This window comes from Panthera onca, chromosome E1 (genome assembly GCF_046562875.1).
Source record: "Panthera onca isolate mPanOnc1 chromosome E1, mPanOnc1 haplotype 2, whole genome shotgun sequence".
NCBI classification, from domain to species: domain Eukaryota; kingdom Metazoa; phylum Chordata; class Mammalia; order Carnivora; family Felidae; genus Panthera; species Panthera onca.
Window position 1 is genome coordinate 13,824,498 of NC_138352.1, and position 20,848 is coordinate 13,845,345.

Here is a 20,848-nt window from a genome sequence, read left to right on the forward strand (position 1 = left end):
AGGAGCTCTACTCCCGCCCTCCCTGCGCCCCTGGTAGGCACACACACAAAACAGCGGAAAACCAGCTCGAAATGCAGAGGCACTGCCGCCGGGGCCGGGGAGCCCATCGCCCCACCACCGTGCTCCAGGAGAGCCAGGAACAGCCCCCAGCCCCCCTCCCGCGGCCCCTGGGGCCTCGCCCTGCATGCAGTGGGGCTCCGAGGGGCTCAGCGGGGCTGGAGGTGGGAGAAGCTGATGCCTGAATTCTCCTTTCAACGCCCCCCCCCCGCCCCCCCCCCCTGCCCTCCACAACAAGGTCAAATTCACCTTGTTGGCCTCCTTTAAAAAGTTCTCAGATGAAGACTCCAGCTTTTCCTGAAATTGGAGCCCTGGCAGCTGAGTGTCAATAAAACACCGTGTGTGCTTCGAGGCACTGGGGCCGGTCTCGGGGCACCCGGCTGTGGGGGTTCCCAGGCCTTCCCCGGCCTTTCCTTCCGTCAGCTCCCACGGACCCCTCCAAGATGGAGGCGGGACCGCCCTTGCCCCCCGCCCTCCTGCCCCCACTCCCCTCTGTTCGTCCCTTCCCCTCCCCCATCACGGAATGGCCCAGAAGCATCTGCTGGCCTTCCTTGCTGTTCCGTGCAGGCCCTCTTTGCCCAGCACCAGAACCTGCCACGATTCTGCCCGGCGAACCCCAGCGGACCTTCCGGAGGTGCCAAACAGCCTACGTTTGTCGTCAATATGATTTTATTTACTTTGCAGGGGAATCCATGAGAGCCGGAAGCACGGTTGGGGCCATGGCGACCCCGGGGGTCACGGTGACCAGTCCCGCGCCTGGGGCAGGGCTGGGCTGGCAGGCGATCGTATTTACAAACAAGACAGAACAAAACAAAACACAAAGAATTGCTCACCGTGGACAAGAGTAATCTGTTGGAAAGGATGGATATTTCATCAGGTTTTCCCTTAAACAGCAGACCCCTGCCCGCCAACGAGAGATGCTGGAGAGAAGACGGCCAGGTGGCTTGATCTCTCTTTGCGTCTGAAACGTTATGTTCCCTCCTAGAGACTCAGCGAGATGTGTTTAGAGGGCCAGATGCCCACCGGCTGCGTGTCCCTCTGCCCTGCTCCCTGGAGGCCCAGGGATGCCCCTCCCCTGGTCCCGCAGCCCTGACCCAGGAGGCCAGAGTCCCAGCGAGGGGGGGTTCCCAGCGGAGGGGGTGAGACCTCACGTCCACGTACCACATCCCTGCTGAAGAGCCTTGCACGCCCACGCAGATAGGCTTCTCGCAGGGTCGCTGAGGTTATGGTTCGTGGCTGATTTTTCTTGGGGGCAGGAGTGGGGTGGCATGGGGTGAATTTTACAGAAGAGGCACAGAGAGGTTTCCCGTCGGCCGGGTACACGCAGCAAGGTGGGCATATGAGAGGTTTGGGGTTTGCTGACTCCCAAAGCAGGCAGAGCTCTGGAGTGGGGGATGGGTTGTGGCTCTTGGGCAAGGCTGCTGAAGGCCGGGGTCAGTGGTCTCTTCCCTGAGTAGCGGGTGAGGCCCCTGGGGCTTGGCAGATCACCCTTAGCATAGCTTTTACATGGAGAGGCCCCGAGGCCAGCGGCGAGGCGGGTTGGGTGGGTGCCATCATCCCTATTCTACAGATGGGGAAACTGAGGCTCAGAGAGGCAACACCGCTCACCCCCTACGGGGAGCCCTGGCCTCAGGCTTCACGACTTTGGAGGAAGTGAACTGGCAAGTCCCTCTGAGCTAGGAATGTCCCGACACAATGTTCTCACTCCGAGGGACAGCCTCGTCGCCTGGCTTAGACACACAGGGCTAATCGGATCCTGGGCTGTCTGGTTCCCTCGAGTCTCTGGGGATGTGGCAGGTCCAGTTTGAGGGGTCCCTCCCTGGGCCGTAGGCCACCTCCTCTGGCCCAGTCCGTGCCCCTGCACGAGTGGTTCTTCCTGGGCGAACGCCTTTCCCTTCCTCCCACTCAGGGCACACAGACTGGAAGAGGCTTCCTTCTCTTTGCCGGGTGAACCCAGGGGTCCCTGACACCCCGCAGCCTCTCTGCAGGGGCGGAGAGGCCAGGCGGAGGATCGAGGCTTCCGCAGGGGCAGGGCAGTGCCACGAGCAGATTCCCATCACCTTGAGGACAGCCACGCTCCAAGCGACTTCTCCCAAACAAGGAAGGGCCAAGAGAGCTCAGAGGCACCTCACAGAAAACGAGGCAAAACCCACAGAGCATCACCTCCACCACGACGGTCCCCAGTATCTGCCAGCCACCGCCACTTAGCCCGGGAGAAGCGTCCGTTTCAGGACCAGAAGCTTCCTCCCGTCTGGCCGCCCACCCCACATGGGGCTTCCGGAAGGGCTCTCGTGGACAGACTCGGAAGGACACGCGCTTTAGGTCCTGGACTTGAAAACCTCCGTGCTGCCTGACACGCGGCCCATCAGGACACCGTGCTGCTGATGGCACCCAGACCGAGGCCGCCCATGGAGCCGGGCCGCCCCTTCTGGACCGCACGGCCCCCTCCCCTGAGCAGGTGGTCGGGGGGGCCCCTCCTCATGCATCTGTTCCCCCCACACCGACCGGCTCAGGGACACCAATTCCCAGAACTCGTGAGTTCGAGTCTTCCTGGCTGGGACTTGGGTCGGAGCCTTCTGGAACAGCAGAACCAGGCCCCAACCGCGCCAGCCTGGGCGTCCCCCGCCCCCACCCCCCCGCCGTCCCTCTTCCCCGGGGCTGGCGAGCCCCTGCCTTGCTGCCCCGTCCACGCCTTCCATGCCAGCACACGCGCATCAGAGGCTCCCTCTCTTCCCAGGGGCCCCGACAACGTCGTGTCGCGTCAGCACAGCCGTTAGCGGTGGGGAAATTAAGTATGCGCGCGCACGCACACCAGCCAATAACATTAAGTGTCATTTAAAAAAATGGGTTAAATAAGCGGCATCACGGAGGATGGCCGTGCCGGGCTGATTATCCCATATTTGCACGTTTTGGAGGTGGGAAGGCTACAAGTCTAATGACGGAATTATCACCCTAATGCCTTTTGCTGGCTGGGAATAATCCCGGGGCAACAGCTGCCGCGGGGTTTTTGGCTGGTTTCCTCTAATTGCATCCAGATTAAGGGAGCCCTGCGAGGCCCTTCCCAGCCCTCCAGCGCAGCCTGCCCTCCAGGAGCCCGCACATCCAGGTCTCTGGCTTCCGAGACCGGCTGCTCTGAGAGGCGAAGGTCTCACCGGGGCCCCGCGCGGCGCACAGGGGTGTGAGGCGGGGGCGGCGAGGGTGGGCGGCACTTGGAAGGGGTCTTGGGGAGCTGCGGGAGCCGGGAGATGCAGCATGAATGCTTTGCAGCCAGGACCCTCCAAAGTGAGGGATTCCCTGGACACCCCCCCCACCACACACACACACACACACACACACACACATGCACACACATACACAGCAGCCCAAAGGCACAAGGTGTCTCAGTAAAATGCACGGATGCTATCCTGCTAGACGGTGAGCCTAGAAGCACGCTCTTTCCCCTTGGGCATCTCCTGCCTTTACAGGGGAAGCCATGCCCCTGACAGGAGGGCTCCCAAACAGGGTCATTTGGACCAAGACTTCCTGGAGGTGGTGGCAGACTGTATGGTTTGGCACCCTCTGAATTCCCAGCCCCTTGCCGTCCCTGCGCGGCTCCTCTCGCTAAAGGGGAGGGTCCGGCTCCCCACCCCTGGGTGCGGACTCCGGCCATGTGACTTGCTCCGGCAATGGGATGACAGCAGGTGTGGCCTCCCCCAAGGCTGGGGAAGGCGCCCGTGCATTTCCGCTTCTGCACTTCTGCCTTGAGCGGGGCTAGCTCGCAGGGGGCGGTGGGGCACGGCACAGTGCCAGGTGTGACCTGTCCACCTGGGTGTCACCATCCCGAGCACACCCAGCCAAGACCAGAAGCGCCCAGCCTAAACCGCTGACCCTCAGGCCGCATGCGAGACCACCAGGCTTGGGGCTCATTTGTTACGCAGCACCGCCGTGGCGACGGATAACGGATGCTCCTGTTTGTGTGGATGTGGTTTCTACGGCAGGATCGGCACAGCGCCTGCTTAGCTGAAGCCTTTTCCAAAGCAGACCGGGGGCCGGCACGGAAAGGCACCCCCCTCTTCCCAGAGGCAGAACAGGTGAGAAGTCTGCCCCCATCCAGCCTGGACCCTGCTGCTGGGCTGAAAACAGCCAGCACCCCAGGATCTGCTGGCCGGGGTGGGGGTTCCAGGAGGGTCTCCCCAGAAGGCTCTGGGACAGGAGCCCTGGGAACTTGGAGATGCCAGTGTTGGCCGCCTTGCCTGCGAGAGGACTTGGGCTCACGGGGGACTGAGAAGTTTGGAGGGAGGGGGCCGGCAACTTCCTCTCTTCTGTGGATACACATCTTTTTCACGTGGCCCCAGCAGCGTTGTTTGCTCTCCAGGGAGGAGAGCTGAGAGCGGGAGGAAGCCTTAGTTGGGGCCGTGTCTCCATGATGACCCTTCGAGGGTGTGCGGGAGGGTTCCCGCCTCCACGATCCCAACGGTTCAAGAAGCGGCCTCCTTGTGCCAACGGCTGGCTGGATGCTCTTCGGCTGGCTGGGAACTCTGCCATACCCTCCCCCCCGTCCACCGCTAGATCCCGGCAGGGGCGACGGTGTCCTGAGTGCCGGCTACACTGCTGCGGTCACTGCTGTGCCCGACCACCTGCGAAGCTGACTTACGGAAGGCCCAGGCTGTGGGCAGGCCCGGGGGCACGCGGGAATCTTTCTAGTTCTTTCGGGTGCCTTTGTCTCGGTTGGTTACTTAACGCACCACCACTCCCCTCAGACGTTGCCCATCCTGCCTGCACACACGGCCCCCGGCTGCTCGCTGTGTTCGGTGAGGTGGACCTTAGCCAATGTCAATGATGCTCACGTAGAGCCGCCTCCACTACGGGAGGCGAGTCTGACAGCTCCCGACAGCTCGAGGCTCGGGCTGTTTCCGAGGCATACCAGGAGTATAAAACATTTACGCGGACACAAAGCCCCGAGCTTCTCACACCCTCCACCGCTCCCACATCTCTCTACTCTGAAATCACCGGGCTTTCGTTTTTTGTTTTGTTTCGTTTTTGCAGACATCTTCCTATAAGCCGTGAAGCTGTGCAAAGCAACACTGGCCTGCTCAGAAAATGGGGCCCGATGACGACGTGTGTCCAGCGTGCAGGGATGTCTCGGGCCGGGCCGGGCCCCCATTCTGTTCTGCATCCCCTGTGCTGCTGGCTGAACAGGCCTTCTGGTCCTTCCTCATCGCCCGGCACTGTCGCTGGTCACTGATGGTGCCGGGGGAGCCTCTGGGGCAGACGGAGACCCAGACCGCCTGCATCGGCGGGGGAACCGCCGTGTGCTCTGGTCCCACTGCTTCGGGAGGTGACTCTTCTCTGGGCAGCTGGCGGGGCTTAACTTCTGTCACTTCGAGGCTCTGCTGATGTCATTAACACGAAAAGGTCCCCTTCCTGTTGCCACAAGTCTCTTCTTCCTCGTGTTTCCACCGGCCCATCCCCACCCCCTCCCACGTGCCCAGGACCTGCGGGTGCGGGCAGTCCGACCTATCTGCGGAAACCGAAGCCGTCCCGAGGCATCTTGGGGCCCTTCTTGCCTTCTCTGGGGGGTCTGGGCGAAGGCGTCTCCACCGTGCCCCCGTAGGGGCAGCTCTCCCAGCCGGGGTGGTGGCCCGTGCACTCCACGGCGGGTATGTAGCCGCTGTCCCACATGCCGGTCCCGCACGTCTTACACAGGTCGTGCAGGCTGCAGGGGATGCGGGGCAGAAGGCGGAACTGGTGTAGCAGACTCCTGGCCTGCGGAGAGAGGACACGACACACGCAGTGGGCGGGGCTGCCGCCCGGGCAAGGAGGCTGGGGGTGGGGGGGCCTTCACCTGAAGGGGGAGCGGGGACAGGGCGACCCCTCTGACTCAGCCCCCAACCGTGGTGCCCGGGGGCCCCGTCTGCCCCACGGCTGCCCCGTGCAGCCTCGGCAGGGTCTGTCTCCCCTGTGGCTGCGGCGCCGACCCCCGGGTCCCTCCTTGCTGCTTTTGAGGGCCGCTGCCAAGCTCACACAACCAGCATCGCCAGCAGGAGCTGGGAAGTGGGGGGTGGCAAAGCTCACCGTCTTCCCTCTTCGTTCCTGCATGGGGGGCGGGGCCTTGGCAGGGAGTGCTCCACCACCAGCGCGTGGGGGCGGGGCCTTCGTTCGTTCGGGGTGGGGGCTGAGTGGAGGGAGTCGGCGTGGGGGGCGGGGCTCTGCCTATGGGGGCGGGGCCTTGGCAGGGAGCACCGCGCTCCAACCAGCGCTTCGGGGCAGGGCCTTCATTGGGGGGGGCGGGGCCTTGGCAGTGAGAGCCCCAGGGAGCACGTAGGAGCGGGGTCTGTATTCCAGGGGGGGCTGAGTGGGGTTCAGGGTTGACGGGTGGGAGGGGCCCTGGCGGGGAGAGCCCCCGGGGACCCCCCATACGGGAGCGTGTGCGGTTAGGGCTGAATTCGAGGGGGGTGGAGCTTGTGGGGGGGCGGGGCTCTGCACGTGGGGGCGGGGCCTTTGCGTGCAGTCCTGGCCTGTGTTGGGGGGATGCTGAGTGAGAGTCGGGGCTTGGTGCATGGGCGGGGCTTCGCAAGCCTGCTGGGTGGGGCCACGTGGGGGGGCAAGCACACGCTCACCTTCCTGAGAACCAGCTCCCCGTTCATGTGCATGGCCAGGTTTCCAAAGTGCAGGAGCATCTGGTCGGTGGCCAGCTGCTGCTCAATGACGTCATCCCCGTAAATGGCCACGATGGCCACGCAGATGAAAAGGTGGAAGTAATCCGTCTGAGGGGGAGGAGAGTAGGGTTCAGCCAAGGCCCCAGGTGGAGGCTGAGTGCAGAGGTGTGGCGCGAGGCTGTCTGGGTTCACGTGGCCCGGGGCAAGCCGCAAGCCTCTTTTGTCCTCAGTTTCCCCACCTGCACATGGGCCAGTGTCAGCACCACACCCAAGGGCTGCAGTGACGGGACAAGGGGATGGGGGCGCGTGCTCCCCACAGGCTGCTGCTGTGTTTGTGGGGAGCCCTCTGGACGCACTCGGTCACAGGAGGCAAAGAACGCGCTCCCTCTGAAGTCTGGCCTGGGCTCATTCCGGTCTATTCACAAAGGTGCGTGTCTCAGGCTGCGTCAGAATACGCTCCGGTGGGCAGTGGGGCACGCCAGCAAGAGAGAATTTTCTGGCGGCCACCCACTGGTCAGTGTCTTCCTGCCTCCAGGCTGAACATCCCAACTTCTGCCCCAGAGATGACCCCTAAGTTTCCTGCTAAGAAATCGAGAAGATCCTCACGGAGAGGAGCACCACAGCTTCCTGACGGCCCCCGGGGAGTGCTACGATGATCCTGCTGTCTTTCGTGGACTCTGCAAGGACTCCTCCGAGGATCCTGCTGTCCTCCTTGGAGACCGCCTCCCACCACTGCCCGGCAACGCCAGGCACGCGTCAGGAAGCCGGCACCCGGGGGGCAGGCACTTGACCGGGGTGCATTCTGTGTGCTCTCCCCCCCCCACCCCCCGGACGCTTTGAGAGCGCCCCGCCTCTGACTCCACCTCGATCCCAAGGGCAGAGGAAGAGGAAGCAGCAGCAGGAAGCCCGTGTTTAGTCTCCCAGCGTCGACCCGCCAGCCAGACGGAACAGCTAGACTGGGCCGGGCGGAGCCCACAATTCCGGCAGAGCTAACAGCCAGTGCCCGGCCTGCTCCGGACAGACCGTCCCCCAGGCTGCCTGGCCCCTGCCTTTGAACTAATCCGAAATGGACTCGCTTGGTCTCAGAACGTTCCTTCTGCAGCTATGTGAGCTCCGGCTGGGGTGGGAGACAGCGGAGTTCCAGGAAGGGGGTGTCCAGCTCCTCTGAGAAGGAAAGGTCGGGAGGACGAGGCGAGGCATGTCTTAAATAGGGCCGGGCAGCAGGACAGAGCTAAGTTCATTCTCAGGACAAGGCCTGGGGCAGCCTAGCCCCCTTGCCCCACGCTAATAGAAAATGGATAGAATAAAGCCTTTCTCTCTCAGGGTTCGCTTCAAAGGAGCCTCCCCCCACCGTGGCGCTCACTCTTGACAAGCATACCCCCACTACCATTATGGGACCACCTCCACGCCCCCGGGGCCAATGTCATCAAGACACTAGGCCAACGCGGACGTAAACTTGTTTAGTGAACTTCAGGCAAGGTGGCAGCCACCAGAGATGTCCACGTGGGCTTCTCCCGTGGTTTTCACGAGATTTTGTGCAATCGGGCTGTAGCTAGAGCACAGCGATGAAAATCACCCTGCGAAGTGGCTGTGGCTGTAGGGCGACACTCGAGTTCACTCGTGACGTCAGCCTAAACGTGACGTCACGAGGGCGGCCAATTCGCTGCTGGGAAAGCACACGATGAAGCCTTGCGAAGAGGACACGGTTTACAAAAACGACGTGATCCAACGTCTTGGACCCTCCGTGCCAGTGGTTCCCTTGATGAACGCGGAGAGTTCGCCCCGAACGTACCCGCCAAGCACGACGCTCCAGGCGGGCAGCAGTCAGACAGGGGCAGGGGCGCGAGAGCGGGCAGAGGGCACGGGTGGGCGAGTACATGGACGGCCTGGGGCACCAGCCGTGTGTCTCTGGACTCGCTGCCCCCAGACATGCTCCTCCAGCAACATCAGGAAGGCCGGGGCACGCTGGGGCACGTGTCTGCGGGCCGGTGGGGCTCCCACGTACCTGCAAGGCCTGTGTGACAGGAGCGGCCGGGCTGACAGTGAGAACAGAGCCGGCTCCTGCAGAAGGGATCCCGGCCACCTCCCGGAAGCGTCAATACTATTTTTTTTTTAAAGACTGATGGATTCCAAGAGACTTGCACATCCTTTAACGTCGCCGGCTTGTTGCTAATTTGGGCGTTAACGCCCTGTGACAGGGCCACAGGCTCTCAGGGGCTTTGCAGAAGAGGTGCTAATAACAGTGAAAATGTGCAGAGGGACGGTGGGGCCTCCAGAGGGGCTGCTGGGGACGCAGGGTCTCGGGCTCTCTCCCGGAGCCGTCCTGAGCAAGGAAGGAGGGCGGGGCGGGCCCGGGGGGCCTGGCAGGTGGGCACAGGCGTCCTGGGCCGCAGGCGGCCTGCTCACCCTGTGATGCCGTCCTTCACACTGAGTGGCTGTGGCAGCAGGGAGCTCGGCCCCAGAAGGTGGCAATGGGCCCAGCGAGCGGGCAGCCGCGTCTATCTCGGTTTGGGGAGGCGAGCTGCAGGTCTGAAGCCAGCCCCGCGGGGCCAGCCGGCAGCTGCGAGCGCGGGGCTGACGTGTGGGTTCCGGGGGCGGGGGCCGCAGAGGAGGGGGCCCTCCAGCAGGCGCGCGGGCCCCCGCCCTCTTTGCGGGGTGCGGACGCTGACCGGCGCCCGCGCGGGCTTACCTGGTAGTGGGCCCAGCAGGCCTCCCAGATCCGCAGGGCCTCGGCCTCGGGGAACTCGCGCTTGAAACACAGCAGCAGCCAGCGGTGGCAAAAGAGCATCTGTAGGCCGTCCTCGCCCAGCGACACCAGGTGCTGGTAGAAGCGCAGGTGGGTCAGTCGCAGCAGCTCCCGCAGGTAGAGCTGGGGGCGGGGCCGGGACCGGTGAGGCCGCGGGCTCCACGCGAGGCGCCCGCTCCCACGGGGGTCCTTCCTCCGGCCCCCCCCCCCCCCCCCACCCACCCAAGCAGCGCGCATGCCGAGCGCCGGGCTTCCGACGGCGGCCCGTGCCTGCACCCGCTCACTTTAATCTGCTGCTGCAATCGGCTAGTTTAGCCCAGACTTCCGATCACTTGGGGGCGTGGCCCTGGCAGGGCCAGGCAGAGCAAGGTGCCCGGCTGCGGTGGGAGGCTCCGCCGGGCCACAGCTGCCACACGGGGCTGTTTCTGACACCCCTCCTCCCGTGAAGGCGAGCAGATGATGTGTGGGCCCCGCCCCCCGCCAGCCCAACCACCTCCCCCTCCGAGACCCATCATCTTCCAGAGCTGACTTGGAGCAGGGAGGGGGCGTTTCTGAACCCCAGGGCACTCGATTCCTGCGCTTGAGGTCACCACCCGGTGACGTGGGACAACATGGAGGCTGACTCCAGCGCCATTAGAAAATCATCTCCGGCAGATAATGAGTCACGGGGCCATGTGCTGCGTGAGCCCGTCTGGGGCGAATCGTGTCAGACCCCGTAATTGTCTCCCCAGGTGCCGTGGAAACTGACATCACAGAGCCGATGCAGAGAGAGGGCAGCGGGGGCAGGGGGACCTGGGGCAAGGCTCCGTGGCTCACAGGCCCCTCCCATGCCAGCAGCCCACCCTCCCACTCAAGACGGCCGCTGGGGTGGTCCTGGCCCTCGTAGGGGCTGCTGCTGACCGGCCAGTTTCTGCACGCTCCGGCTCGCCACAGGGTCAAGACCGACAATGCGGCCTGCCCCTCCCAGCCGGACGTCCCCACCCCCCCACCCAGGCACCCCTCACCCTCCCAGCCCTGCCTCCCGGATCCTGGTCCCCCTCCCCCCACCCGTCTGCGGGTCCCCAGCTGTGCCCTGCTCCCATTCAGTCAGTCCTTGGCCCTGGCATTCCAGCCGATCCACTCAGCTCCTCCCTCATTGTACGGGACATATCCGTTCCCACAAGACCGGCCGCACGGTGTCAGTGCCCGAACCTGTGCTCAGCCGAGTCTGGGCAGGTCCCGAGTGCTACAGGGTCGGCCTGATCTGCCTGCATCACTTCCCATCTCCGCCAGCTCCTAGGCCGGGGCTGTCTCTGGGACAGGGGAGCTGAGACCACATCCCGGTGCCCTCCACCCGGCACTCGGCGGGTGACTGGAACACACAGCTGCCTGGTCTGTGCAGGGTGGGGGGGGGGGGCAGGAGGAGGGGGCGAGCTGGCTGGGTGCCGCAGGGTAGGCCTGCGGCCTCGGATGGGGTGTGGCGACTGCCCAGGGGGCCTCAGGAGCCTCCCATTCCTGCCCACTCAGGCGTCCTGCCGGCTTCGGACTGTGTAGGGAGCAGCCCGGATGCACCCGAGGACCCATTCTGTGAAGCACAGGGCCAGGTGTGATGGGCCTCCCTTTCCTCACTCCACCAGGGAGCCTGGGCTGGGATGCCACCTGCAGGGAGGCGGGAGGCCACCAGGGGAGGGGCCTCGATGCACAGCCCAGCCTGCAGGGGGCATGGGGTGGGGGTGGCAGCCCGCATCGCGGGACTCCGGAATAGCGTGTGTTCCTCCCAGGGAGCCGGCCGGGGCTAAGCCCCCAGGCCCCATAGGCAATGCCCACCCTGGCTTTTCTGCTTCCTGACCCACAGCAGCCACGCCACGCGTGGCCACGGAGACCCGGCGGGAGGTGTGCTCTCTCCCGGCACACTGTGACCCCCGGCCCCAAGCCTCACCAGCTGTTTCTCCATATCCTCGTCCCGAGGAGAGCTGACGAAGATCGTGTTCTGCATCAAACCCACAAAGCACCAGAAGGTGTCTGACTCATCCAGGACCTCGGCCAGGATGGGCGCCACCAGGTCTGACATGCCCTGGGAGTAGCCGATGGCGGGGTTGTAGACCGCGTAGTTCAGCAGGATCCTCCTGGCGACACAGTGCAGAGCAGTCAGTGCAGCCCGCCCTTGCCGCACCCTCGGTGGCATGTCACCCAGGGTGGAAGGAGCCGGGGCTGCCAAGGATCCCCCCCTTCGCTTCGATCGCAGGGCGAGGAAGGCCGCTCTGGGGACTGTCTTCAGACTCTAAGGCAACGGAGTGGCCTACAGGCCAGACCCCCAGGGGAGGAGTGTGGGTCCGATGTTCTTCCCAGTGCCTGCCTGTGACAAAGGGTGGGCTGGCGGGGACACTTTTATGGGCTGCTAATTTTGTGCAGTTATTTGCCAGGCAGCAGCGTAAGGTCAAAGATGCCAGCCTCGGGCTCTGTGTGGCTTTATGGGCTGGAGGACCGCCAGGGGAAGGCTCCCCCCGGGCTTAGTGTGAACCAAGCAAAGGCAGGCTTGGCGGATGCCCCGGGGAGTGGGCGGCCTTGCTGGTACCCGGGGAGGGGCCTACAGGACTTCCCGGGGACGCCGTGGCCGCGCGATGTTGACTGACGCAGCCTACAGTGGCTAATGTCCCTCTGCTTTTGGGGTGTTGATTGTACGAACCTGGGAGGAAGCCCCCAAGCCGAGCAGAGGCTACACGCTACTGCTGCCGTTCCTTGACTTCCCGGACGGACGGACGGCCGATGGCCGAGGAGGCCCCGTGGGGTAAGGTGACACTCCCAGAGAGGCAGACGAGGCGGTGAAGTGGGGAGGGGCTCTCCTCCCCTCGGGAAGGAGCCACACTGGCCGGGGAAGGCACGCACCTCATGCTCTCCACGTTCGGGTTGTCCTCCCCCCGGAAGAACTGGTTGCTCCGATCTGTCCTGACCACATCCTTGTCCACGGTGAACTGCACATTGCGCCAGAACGCTCTGTGCTCTTCAGGGGTCATGGAGAGCCTGGCACAGAGCAGGGCACCCGCCCGGGGCTGAGGAGCTGCACACACTCCTGGCAGGGCCTGCCCCTCCCAACCCCTGCTCCCGATGGGGGCTGGGTGTTTCTGATGGGGGCTGGGTACTCCCGATGGGGGCTGGGTGTTTCTGATGGGGGCTGGGTACTCCCGATGGGGGCTGGGTGCTCCTGCTGGGGGATGGGTGTTTCTGATGGGGGCTGGGTGCTCCCGATGGGGGCTGGGTGTTTCTGATGGGGGCTGGGTACTCCCGATGGGGGCTGGGTGTTTCTGATGGGGGCTGGGTGCTCCTGATGGGGGCTGTGTGCTCCCGATTGGGGCTGGGTGTTTCTGATGGGGGCTGGGTGCTCCCGATGGGGGCTGGGTGTTTCCGATGGGGGCTGTGTGCTCCTGATGGGGGATGGGTGCTCCCGATGGGGGCTGGGTGTTTCTGATGGGGGCTGGGTGCTCCCGATGGGGGCTGGGTGTTTCTGATGGGGGCTGGGTGCTCCCGATGGGGGCTGGGTGTTTCTGATGGGGGCTGGGTGCTCCTGATGGGGGCTGGGTGCTCCTGCTGGGGGATGGGTGTTTCTGATGGGGGCTGGGTGCTCCCGATGGGGGATGGGTATTTCTGATGGGGGCTGGGTGCTCCTGATGGGGGCTGTGTGCTCCTGATGGGGGATGGGTATTTCTGATAGGGGCTGGGTGCTCCCGATGGGGGATGGGTGTTTCTGATGGGGAGTGCATGCTCCCAATGGGGGCTGGGTGCTCCCGATGGGGGCTGTGTACTCCTGATGGGGGCTGGGTGTTTCCGATGGGGCTGCGTGCTCCCGATGGGGGCTGGGTGCTCCCAATGGGGGTGGGTGTTTCCAATGGGGGAATGGGTGTTTCTGATGCAGCTGGGTCCTTCCAATGGAGGCTGGGTGCTCCCGATGGGGGATGGGTGCTCCTGATGGGGGCTGCGTGCTCCCGATGGGGGATGGGTGATCTCGATAGGGGCTGCGTGCTCCCAATGGGGGTGGGTATTTCTGATGGGGGCTGGGTGCTCCCGATGGGGGCTGGGTATTCCCGATGGGGGCTGCGTGCTCTCAATGGGGCTGCGTGCTCCCGATGGGGGCTGTGTGCTCCCGATGGGGGCTGGGTGCTCTCAATGGGACTGCGTGCTCCCGATGGGGGCTGGGTGCTCTCAATGGGGGCTGGTTGCTGCTGCGGCTGGCAAACCCTCCAGCCCCCTCCCCCCCTCCACTGACTTGGGGGTGTGCATATCCGAGGCTTTCCACGGGTCCCCAACACAGCCTGGGGTCAGCCAGACCCAGAGAGACCTCCCCAGTCCGGCTCCGGCTGCCCTCCCCCAACCCACCCCCCCCACCCCCCACCCCAGCGTTCCCGGCGGGATGTCAGTGCCTAGTTAAGTCTGTTGAAAAAGAACTCTAAAACCTTGACACAGAGCTAAAGAGCAGCGCTGCGGATAATGACGGCACTTATCCAAGGCTATCACTCCGTGCCTGGGACCCATTTTCGAAAGAAACTCTGGGTCACGGAACGTATTATCAATGCGGGATTGCGCCTCAAATTGCCTTTGCAGCTGACATGCCCCTGGGCGGCCGGGGCGGGCGGGTGGCCCTTACCTCTTCTGCTGGATCTCGGCGTATTCCTTTCGCTTCTGCGCCCGCAGCGCCTCCCTCTCCTGCGACGTGGACTCGTGGCTGTAATACCGCAGCAGGAAAGGCCAGACCTCCCCCCGGATTGACACATCAATGCCGCCGAAGAAAATGGCCTGCAGGAAGCGGCAAAAGTTGGGGAGGGGCCCAAACAGGGCCGCTCAAAGCACCCCCAAATCCCCGGAGATTTGTGTTGTGGTGGCTTTGCGGGGCCTTCCTGACAGCTGATGCCTTGATTCACATCGCTGCAATTTGCACATGTTTGGAGGGGAGAGTGGAGGCCCTCCATTCCCATACAGGAGACAACCAGGCTCATTTCAATGTCAATGCCCACCCTGGTGTGGCGCTCCGACGAACGTATCGTTCTCACGTCGCGGCCTAATCCTGGTTTTGGAAGCGCCGCATTGCGCCGCGAGCTCTTCTATACAGGCTGACGCGGGGTCCCCCAAACCCGCTCCGGAGGGTTTCCTTTTCAGCGCAGCCCCTTTGATTGCTACACGGGCGCGTTCACACAGCCGCTCGCGCCGCGCCTCGGCCCCCCCCCCCCCCCCCCCCCCGGGGAGGCGGCCCGGCGGTGCCGCCCGCCTCCCCCCTCCCCGCGGGCCGGCTCACCTTGCGCAGTTTGTACTCCTCCTCCACCTGGCCCAGCTCGTTCAGGTGGTGCAGCCAGGCCGCCACGTCCAGCCTCTTGTACACGCCCTCCTCGGGGTGCGTCTCCGAGGAGGGCAGCTTGGGGCGGCGGATGGAGAACTGTATGCACGTCTTTTCGTCGGCGACCTGCTGGCCGGGAAGACACCTCGGGGCGATGTGCACCTCACCGGTGCCCGCCCTCCCCAGGGCGCCAAATACCCCCCCCCCACCCCTACCCCCCTCTCTGCTGAAGGGAGGGGGGGCGCTCTCCCCTGCACGCAGACCCCTCATCGGCGAGCGTAATTAGCCGCAATTAAAATGAAAATACCTTCGTCTTAACATCGATCCCTCCCCTCCCCCTCGTCCCCCCCCCCCCCCCCCCGCGGGGCCGCCCAGGCTCCCCGGCCCACTCCCACCGACCGACCGAGACCGCGGCCCCCTCGCCACCGCCCCCACTCTCTCGGCGACCCCGGCCGCAAAAACGGAATTAATGCCTGTATGGCCCAACTTCCCTCTGCCGGGAGGGCCTGCAATAAATTACATGTGATTGGCCACAGACAAAGGGGCCGCTGTTCCGCGAGCAGGGAGCCCGCCTGTCAGGTTGTCTCCACGGGCAGTCACGAATCCGGGGCAAAACTGCAGCTGACATTTAATTCAAAAATCAAAGGTTGTTCAATGTAGGGGGAAAAAAAAGCCATGCTAGTGTAATGAGGGAAGCCAGCAGGAGGCTCGGTGGGAAGGAAGGGAATCTGAAAGTCAGCCCCTTTCTAATAAGCACATACAGTATCTTGAACAGATAATTAAAGAGCTCTTATTACATTTGTATGTAGATTGAGCAAAATATGGCAGGAAGCCTTGTCAAAACATGATTTTTCAAGTGCACAGCACTGACTTTACAAGAAGCCCTGGGCACAGGCTTCAAATCCAAAGTTGCTGCCCTATCGGCCGCCCAGCGACCGCGGACAGGCTCGGGTCACACCCCTCCGAGGCCTCCGCGCGGGGAAGTCCCGGACCCTCCCCGCCGTGGGGGGGAAGAGGAGGGGAGGGAGTCTCGGCAGCCGGCGACTCCCACGGCGGGGCCCTCCGGTCGCCCTCTGGGCTACCTGGTCCTTGAGGTGCGTCTCGGTGCAGTATTTCCACTGCTGAAACACGTCGCACAGCTTGTCCAGGCCGCCGTGGTGGAAGTGGAACACTTTGTACTGGCTCTCCCGGCTGGCGATGACCAGCTGGCCGCTGGTGCAGGCCTCGTCGCTGCGCGGCCGTCGCAGGGGGAGGCAGAAGGGAGCAATGAATATGTAAACGCCGGGTTTTATTTCCAAGTATAATCAGAGGCCCCTATCACTGACCCCCGGGGCAGGAAACAGGAAGGCCCCGCCGAGTCTGGCTGCGGGCCACAGGGGGACAGTTACACCCACACGCGAGCCATCGCCCCCTGGGGTGAGGAGCGCCAGCCAGCCCCTCCTGGGGGGGGCCGGGAAGTAGGACTGTCCTCGCTCCCTGGAGGGCTGCCGGAGCGGCCTTGGGTCCCCGGCCCCAAGCAGTGACACCCCCCCCTCTGGCGTCCCCGCTCTCTGGCGTCCCCCCTCTCCGGTGTCCCCTCCTCTCTGGTGCCCCCTCTCCAGGAGATCTAGGGGTGGATGCCATTAGGTGGAATCAGATTTTGAGCCCAGGTGGGACGGCCTGGAGGGCACCCTGGGAGAATCCTCCGGGAAAACTCACTGCACGTCCAACTGGGTGTTCGGCCCAACCCCGGCTGCCCTTCCTTGAGAGGCCAGACTGTGGCTCTGGGTCTGGGACCCCTCCAGCGACACGTGTGCTTGGAGCACAGGTCTTCGGCCGGGGCCAGCGTGGGGCTGGGCCACCCTGCCTTTCGGGAGCGACTGGACGTGGCTGCTAGACAGGACGCTAATAGGGACGGTCCGCCCACCATGAAAACGGGGCGCCTCCTCCAGAAAGCCACGCCCCCTTCCTGCACACACAGGCGGAGCTGCAAAGCCTCTTGGGGGGATGGAGGGGGTGGGACCCTGAGGGCGCATGGAAGAGTCTGGAAGCCGCCCGGACCCGGTTCCTGGGGGCAACCGTAGCGGGCACCCCTGCCCACAGGCTCAGCGATGTCGGGAAGCGAGCCCCGACTGGACCCGAAGCCCCCGCCCGCTGGGCCCCCTGCAACCCCAGCCAACTTCCGGGAAGCCGCGGAGACAGGCTCTCACCTGAAGAAGAGACGGAGGGAGCGCATGTGCCCCAGGTCCACGCGGAACACGCCGCAGATCTGCTCCAGCGCGCAGGCCCTCTGGGGCTCGTCCCAGCGCGGGGTCTGCAGGAGGCCGTGGCCGTCGGGGAACCGCAGGGGGGTGTCGGCGCCGCAGGGGGAGCTGGGGGAGCGGGTCACGTGAGGGCCACGCGGCTCTGTGTCCCCGCCGTCCCGGGGACAGGGCAGGGAGGGCGTGGGGGACACACTTACACAAGGGCCCAGCTCAGACACGCACACAGACACCCGTGAGCCAGCGAGCGAGCGAGCGAACAAACGAACGAATGAACGAACGGGTCCCATTACAGTCACACGTGAAATTACATTTCATGTGGAAGGGAAGGCGTGTTTTGATCAAATTGCATCCCACACGGACAGAGGCAGTGAGTGGCCCTAATGACAGATGAGCCCCCCCACAAGCCTTCCCTGTGTGACCTTGGGCGGGTCACCAAGCCCCTTGGAGCCTTTGTGTGGACATTTGCAAAGTCAGGATAATAACAGGCCTTTGTGCATATGATCAAGGGCTGCAGAGGGCTGGGTGCTGGGCCCCCTGCTGCCTCCTGATCCCTTTGGACGGGGTGGGGCTTCTGTTTGAGTTTCTACCGGTTCACCATTTTCCTGGAAAAATAAAACACTGATTCTGTTTATGGTTCAGTAAGGAAATTATCAATACCAATAACACAAATAATGCACATTTATTAAACACTCAGTATGGGCCTGGTCCTGTATTAACCACCTCGCGTGGGCACGTATCACATATAATCCTCGCAATAATCCTTGGAAAGGAGCGGTGCCATTCACCCCCATTGTACAGAAGAGGAACTGAGGCCCAGAGAGGTTAAGGGGCTTGCCCAAGGTCACACAGCTGGCAGGCAGTAGAGTTGGTTTTTGGACACAAGCTTCGAGAGCCAGGTCCTTACGACCATACTTGCTGGCCTCTAAGCTCCAAGTTCAGCAACACAACCCCATTTATTACGGGTTTTTTTTTTTTAAGTTCATGAATTTGTTTAAAACCCCAGTTGCAAAGCATTTTATTACGTGGATTCGGCCACACCACAGGCTAAGTGCCATCTGTGGAGATTTAACAGTAGCATCTAGCAAAAGCCCACGAAAATGTAACCAGAGTAAAAGCAAGCAGCAGTTCTGGGCCCCCACCCCGGCATCCTACAGAGAGGCGACAGCAATGGCCTTCTCCAGCTTCCCCGGTTCAGCCCAGAGCATAAAAGTGTCAGAGGCGCTTAATCCCGAGGTGCCCCTTCCTCAAAAAGGCACCAGTTCTCTGCACGAAGCCACAAGGGGTGGTTCACGCACAATCCCTCAGAACTTGGGGCATCCTCAAAGAGAAAAGACCGGCCTTTTAGAACCTTTGCTGCTTCTAGAACATCAGTCGGCCCGGTGTGCGGGAGACGGCGGCTTTTCTGCCCTCCCTGTCTGAGGACGCTGGGCTGAGCCAGGTCCCGCCATTTCTGTGGGGCACCGGGGCACTCCCAGGGGACAGATTCAGATACAAATCAGTAGCTGGCTGGGAAGGTGGGTAGGCGAGCCGAACCTCCGTGGCCACGCGGCAGACCCAAAAAGGCTGAGGGAGTCGCCGCCTTCCAGAGTGGACCCTGACCGGGCTGCACTATACGATCATTGTTTGCGAAACAAGGCAAGTGGCGGGTCTGAAGACAGCCCCCCACCACGCACCTGATGCAGCATCTCGTAATCTGCTTACTGAACAACGAGGCCCCCGCGGCTGGGAGATCACGGGCTCCACGTGCTTCCCAGGCTCGCCTCCAAACCCGGCTGGAGAGGGGCCACCAGAGGGTGGCATTATTTCCAGCCCCCTCCCCACCCCCCCACCACCGCTCCACATGCACACACGGCGCCACAAACCCACACCCCCTTCCCAGCGCTGCCGCATGCCGTGGGGCAGGCCGAGGCTTCCAGAAAACAGATCCAGGATGGAGACTCACTCGAGCAGAGTCATGGGTGGAAGATTCTCCAGCCAGTGCTGTGGCCAGGAGACATGATTCCCTGCAGGGGAAGGAGCCCGATTCCCTGCAGGGGAAGGAGCCCGATTCCCTGCAGGGGAAGGAGCCCGATTTCCTGCAGGGGAAGGAGCCTGATTCCCTGTAGGGGAAGGAGCCTGATTCCCTGCAGGGGAAGGAGCCTGATTCCCTGTAGGGGAAGGAGCCTGATTCCCTGCAGGGGAAGGAGCCCGATTCCTTGCAGGGGAAGGAACCCGATTCCCTGTAGGGGAAGGAGCCTGATTCCCTGCAGGGGAAGGAGCCTGATTCCTTGCAGGGGAAGGAACCCCATTCCCTGGAGGGGAAGGAGCCTGATTCCCTGCAGGAGAAGGAGCCTGATTGCCTGCAGGGGAAGGAGCCTGATTCCCTGCAGGGGAAGGAACCCGATTCCCTGGAGGGGAAGGAGCCTGATTTCCTGCAGGGGAAGGAGCCCATTTCAAACGAGGAGACAGCCTCAGACAGAGGGTCCACCTCGTACCTTCCAGGCGCAGCTGGCCTCCGGGCAGAAGGCTGCTCGCGCCTAACTCTTCCGCGGTTCCTGAGGGGGACATTATTTGCACTTATTAATTGATTAATCGATGAACTCCAGACACTATGCTTGGGACCTACCACTGGGGTTCTATCAACCTATTGTTTCGGCTGACTCAAAAAGCTCAGGATGAAGAAAAGCAAGAGAAAATTTAGATATTTTAGGGGCACCCGGATGGCTCGGTTGGTTGAGCGTCCAGCTCTTGACTTTGGCTCAGGTCATGGTCTCGCCGTTCGTGGGTTGGAGCCCCATGTCGGGCTCCGGGCCGACGGTGCAGTGCCTGCTTGGGATTCTCACTCTCTCCCTCTCTCTCTGCCCCTTTCCTGCTTGTGCTCTCTCTTTCTATAAATAATAGATGATAGATCGATAGATGGATGGATGAGAGAAGTTTGGATATTGTAAAAATGTTAAAATCTGGCCCCAATGCCTCTTTGACTTTGAGAACCACAACTCAGTCATAATGGAGGTTTTCTCTTCCCCACTTACACTTTTTCTGAAAAGAGACCCTTCCTATAAATACCGGTTATCTGCTGCCGTGTGACGAATGGCCCCAAAACTTAGCAACTTGCAAACACCCCCTTTTTATTTGTCCACAGAGGTGATGCTACTTGGCGTCTTCTGGCTCTTTCTATCACACATTTCTAACTCGTACTATTTGGGGGAGGGATTGCCCAAATAAACCGTCCGTTTAATTTCAACACACCCCACATAACAATCGTATGAGCACATTACACAGAGCACATTGGAATACTCTTGGAACCGAGCTGCTCTCCACGCACAGAGATAAAAACTAAAAACCAGGCCTATTTCAATCTCCCCCACATCTTACTTCCTCACCGTTGTTTTTCTCACAGCTTCAAAGTTCGCAGACATCCTACAGATTCATCCCAGGCATGAGAATTGGTTTTTTTGTGTTTTTAATGTTTATTTCTTTTGAAAGACAGAGAGACAGAGCAATTGGGGCAGGGGCAGAAATCGAGGGAGAGAGAGAGAGAGAGAGAGAGAGAGAGAGAGAGAGAGAATCCCAAGAGGTTCCACGATGTTAGCACAGAGCCCGACGTGGGGCTCGATCCGACAAACTGTGAGATCATGACCTGAGCCGAAACCAAAAGTCAGATGCTCAACCGACTGAGCCCCCCACCCCAGGTGACCCCCCAGGCATGAGTGTTAAGTGACTTCATGTTCTGTGCCAGGATGTGCTGGCAGCTGGCGAAGCAGAAGTCACCAAGATATGGTCATCACCCTGTGGCAGCCGGTCTTGATGGGGAGACAGATGTCACACTAGGTGGCTGAGGTGACCATCCAGTCATCTGCTATCACAGGCCCTATGCCATGGG

At 62.4% G+C, this 20,848-nt stretch overlaps 1 protein-coding gene across 4 annotated transcripts in view; it reads right to left on the reverse strand.

The window, feature by feature from the left end:
- Positions 1 to 907: 907 nt before the first annotated feature.
- The window catches only part of TBC1D16 (TBC1 domain family member 16), a 74,905-nt gene continuing 54,964 nt past the window's right edge, over positions 908 to 20,848 (reverse strand). For 2 of the 4 annotated variants that reach the window (XM_078438051.2, XM_078438049.2), the window contains exons 4-12: positions 16,933 to 17,094; positions 15,826 to 15,973; positions 14,705 to 14,872; positions 14,060 to 14,208; positions 12,307 to 12,441; positions 11,360 to 11,546; positions 9,385 to 9,564; positions 6,657 to 6,803; positions 908 to 5,802 (exon numbers count right to left, since the gene is read on the reverse strand). In XM_078438051.2, the coding sequence (XP_078294177.2) occupies positions 5,554 to 5,802; positions 6,657 to 6,803; positions 9,385 to 9,564; positions 11,360 to 11,546; positions 12,307 to 12,441; positions 14,060 to 14,208; positions 14,705 to 14,872; positions 15,826 to 15,973; positions 16,933 to 17,094 (1,525 nt within the window). In that variant the 3' untranslated portion in view covers positions 908 to 5,553. Of the gene's footprint in view, positions 5,803 to 6,656; positions 6,804 to 9,384; positions 9,565 to 11,359; positions 11,547 to 12,306; positions 12,442 to 14,059; positions 14,209 to 14,704; positions 14,873 to 15,825; positions 15,974 to 16,441; positions 16,774 to 16,932; positions 17,095 to 20,848 lie in introns of those variants that run through there. The other 2 variants (XM_078438050.2, XM_078438052.2) reach the window with 2 other exon arrangements.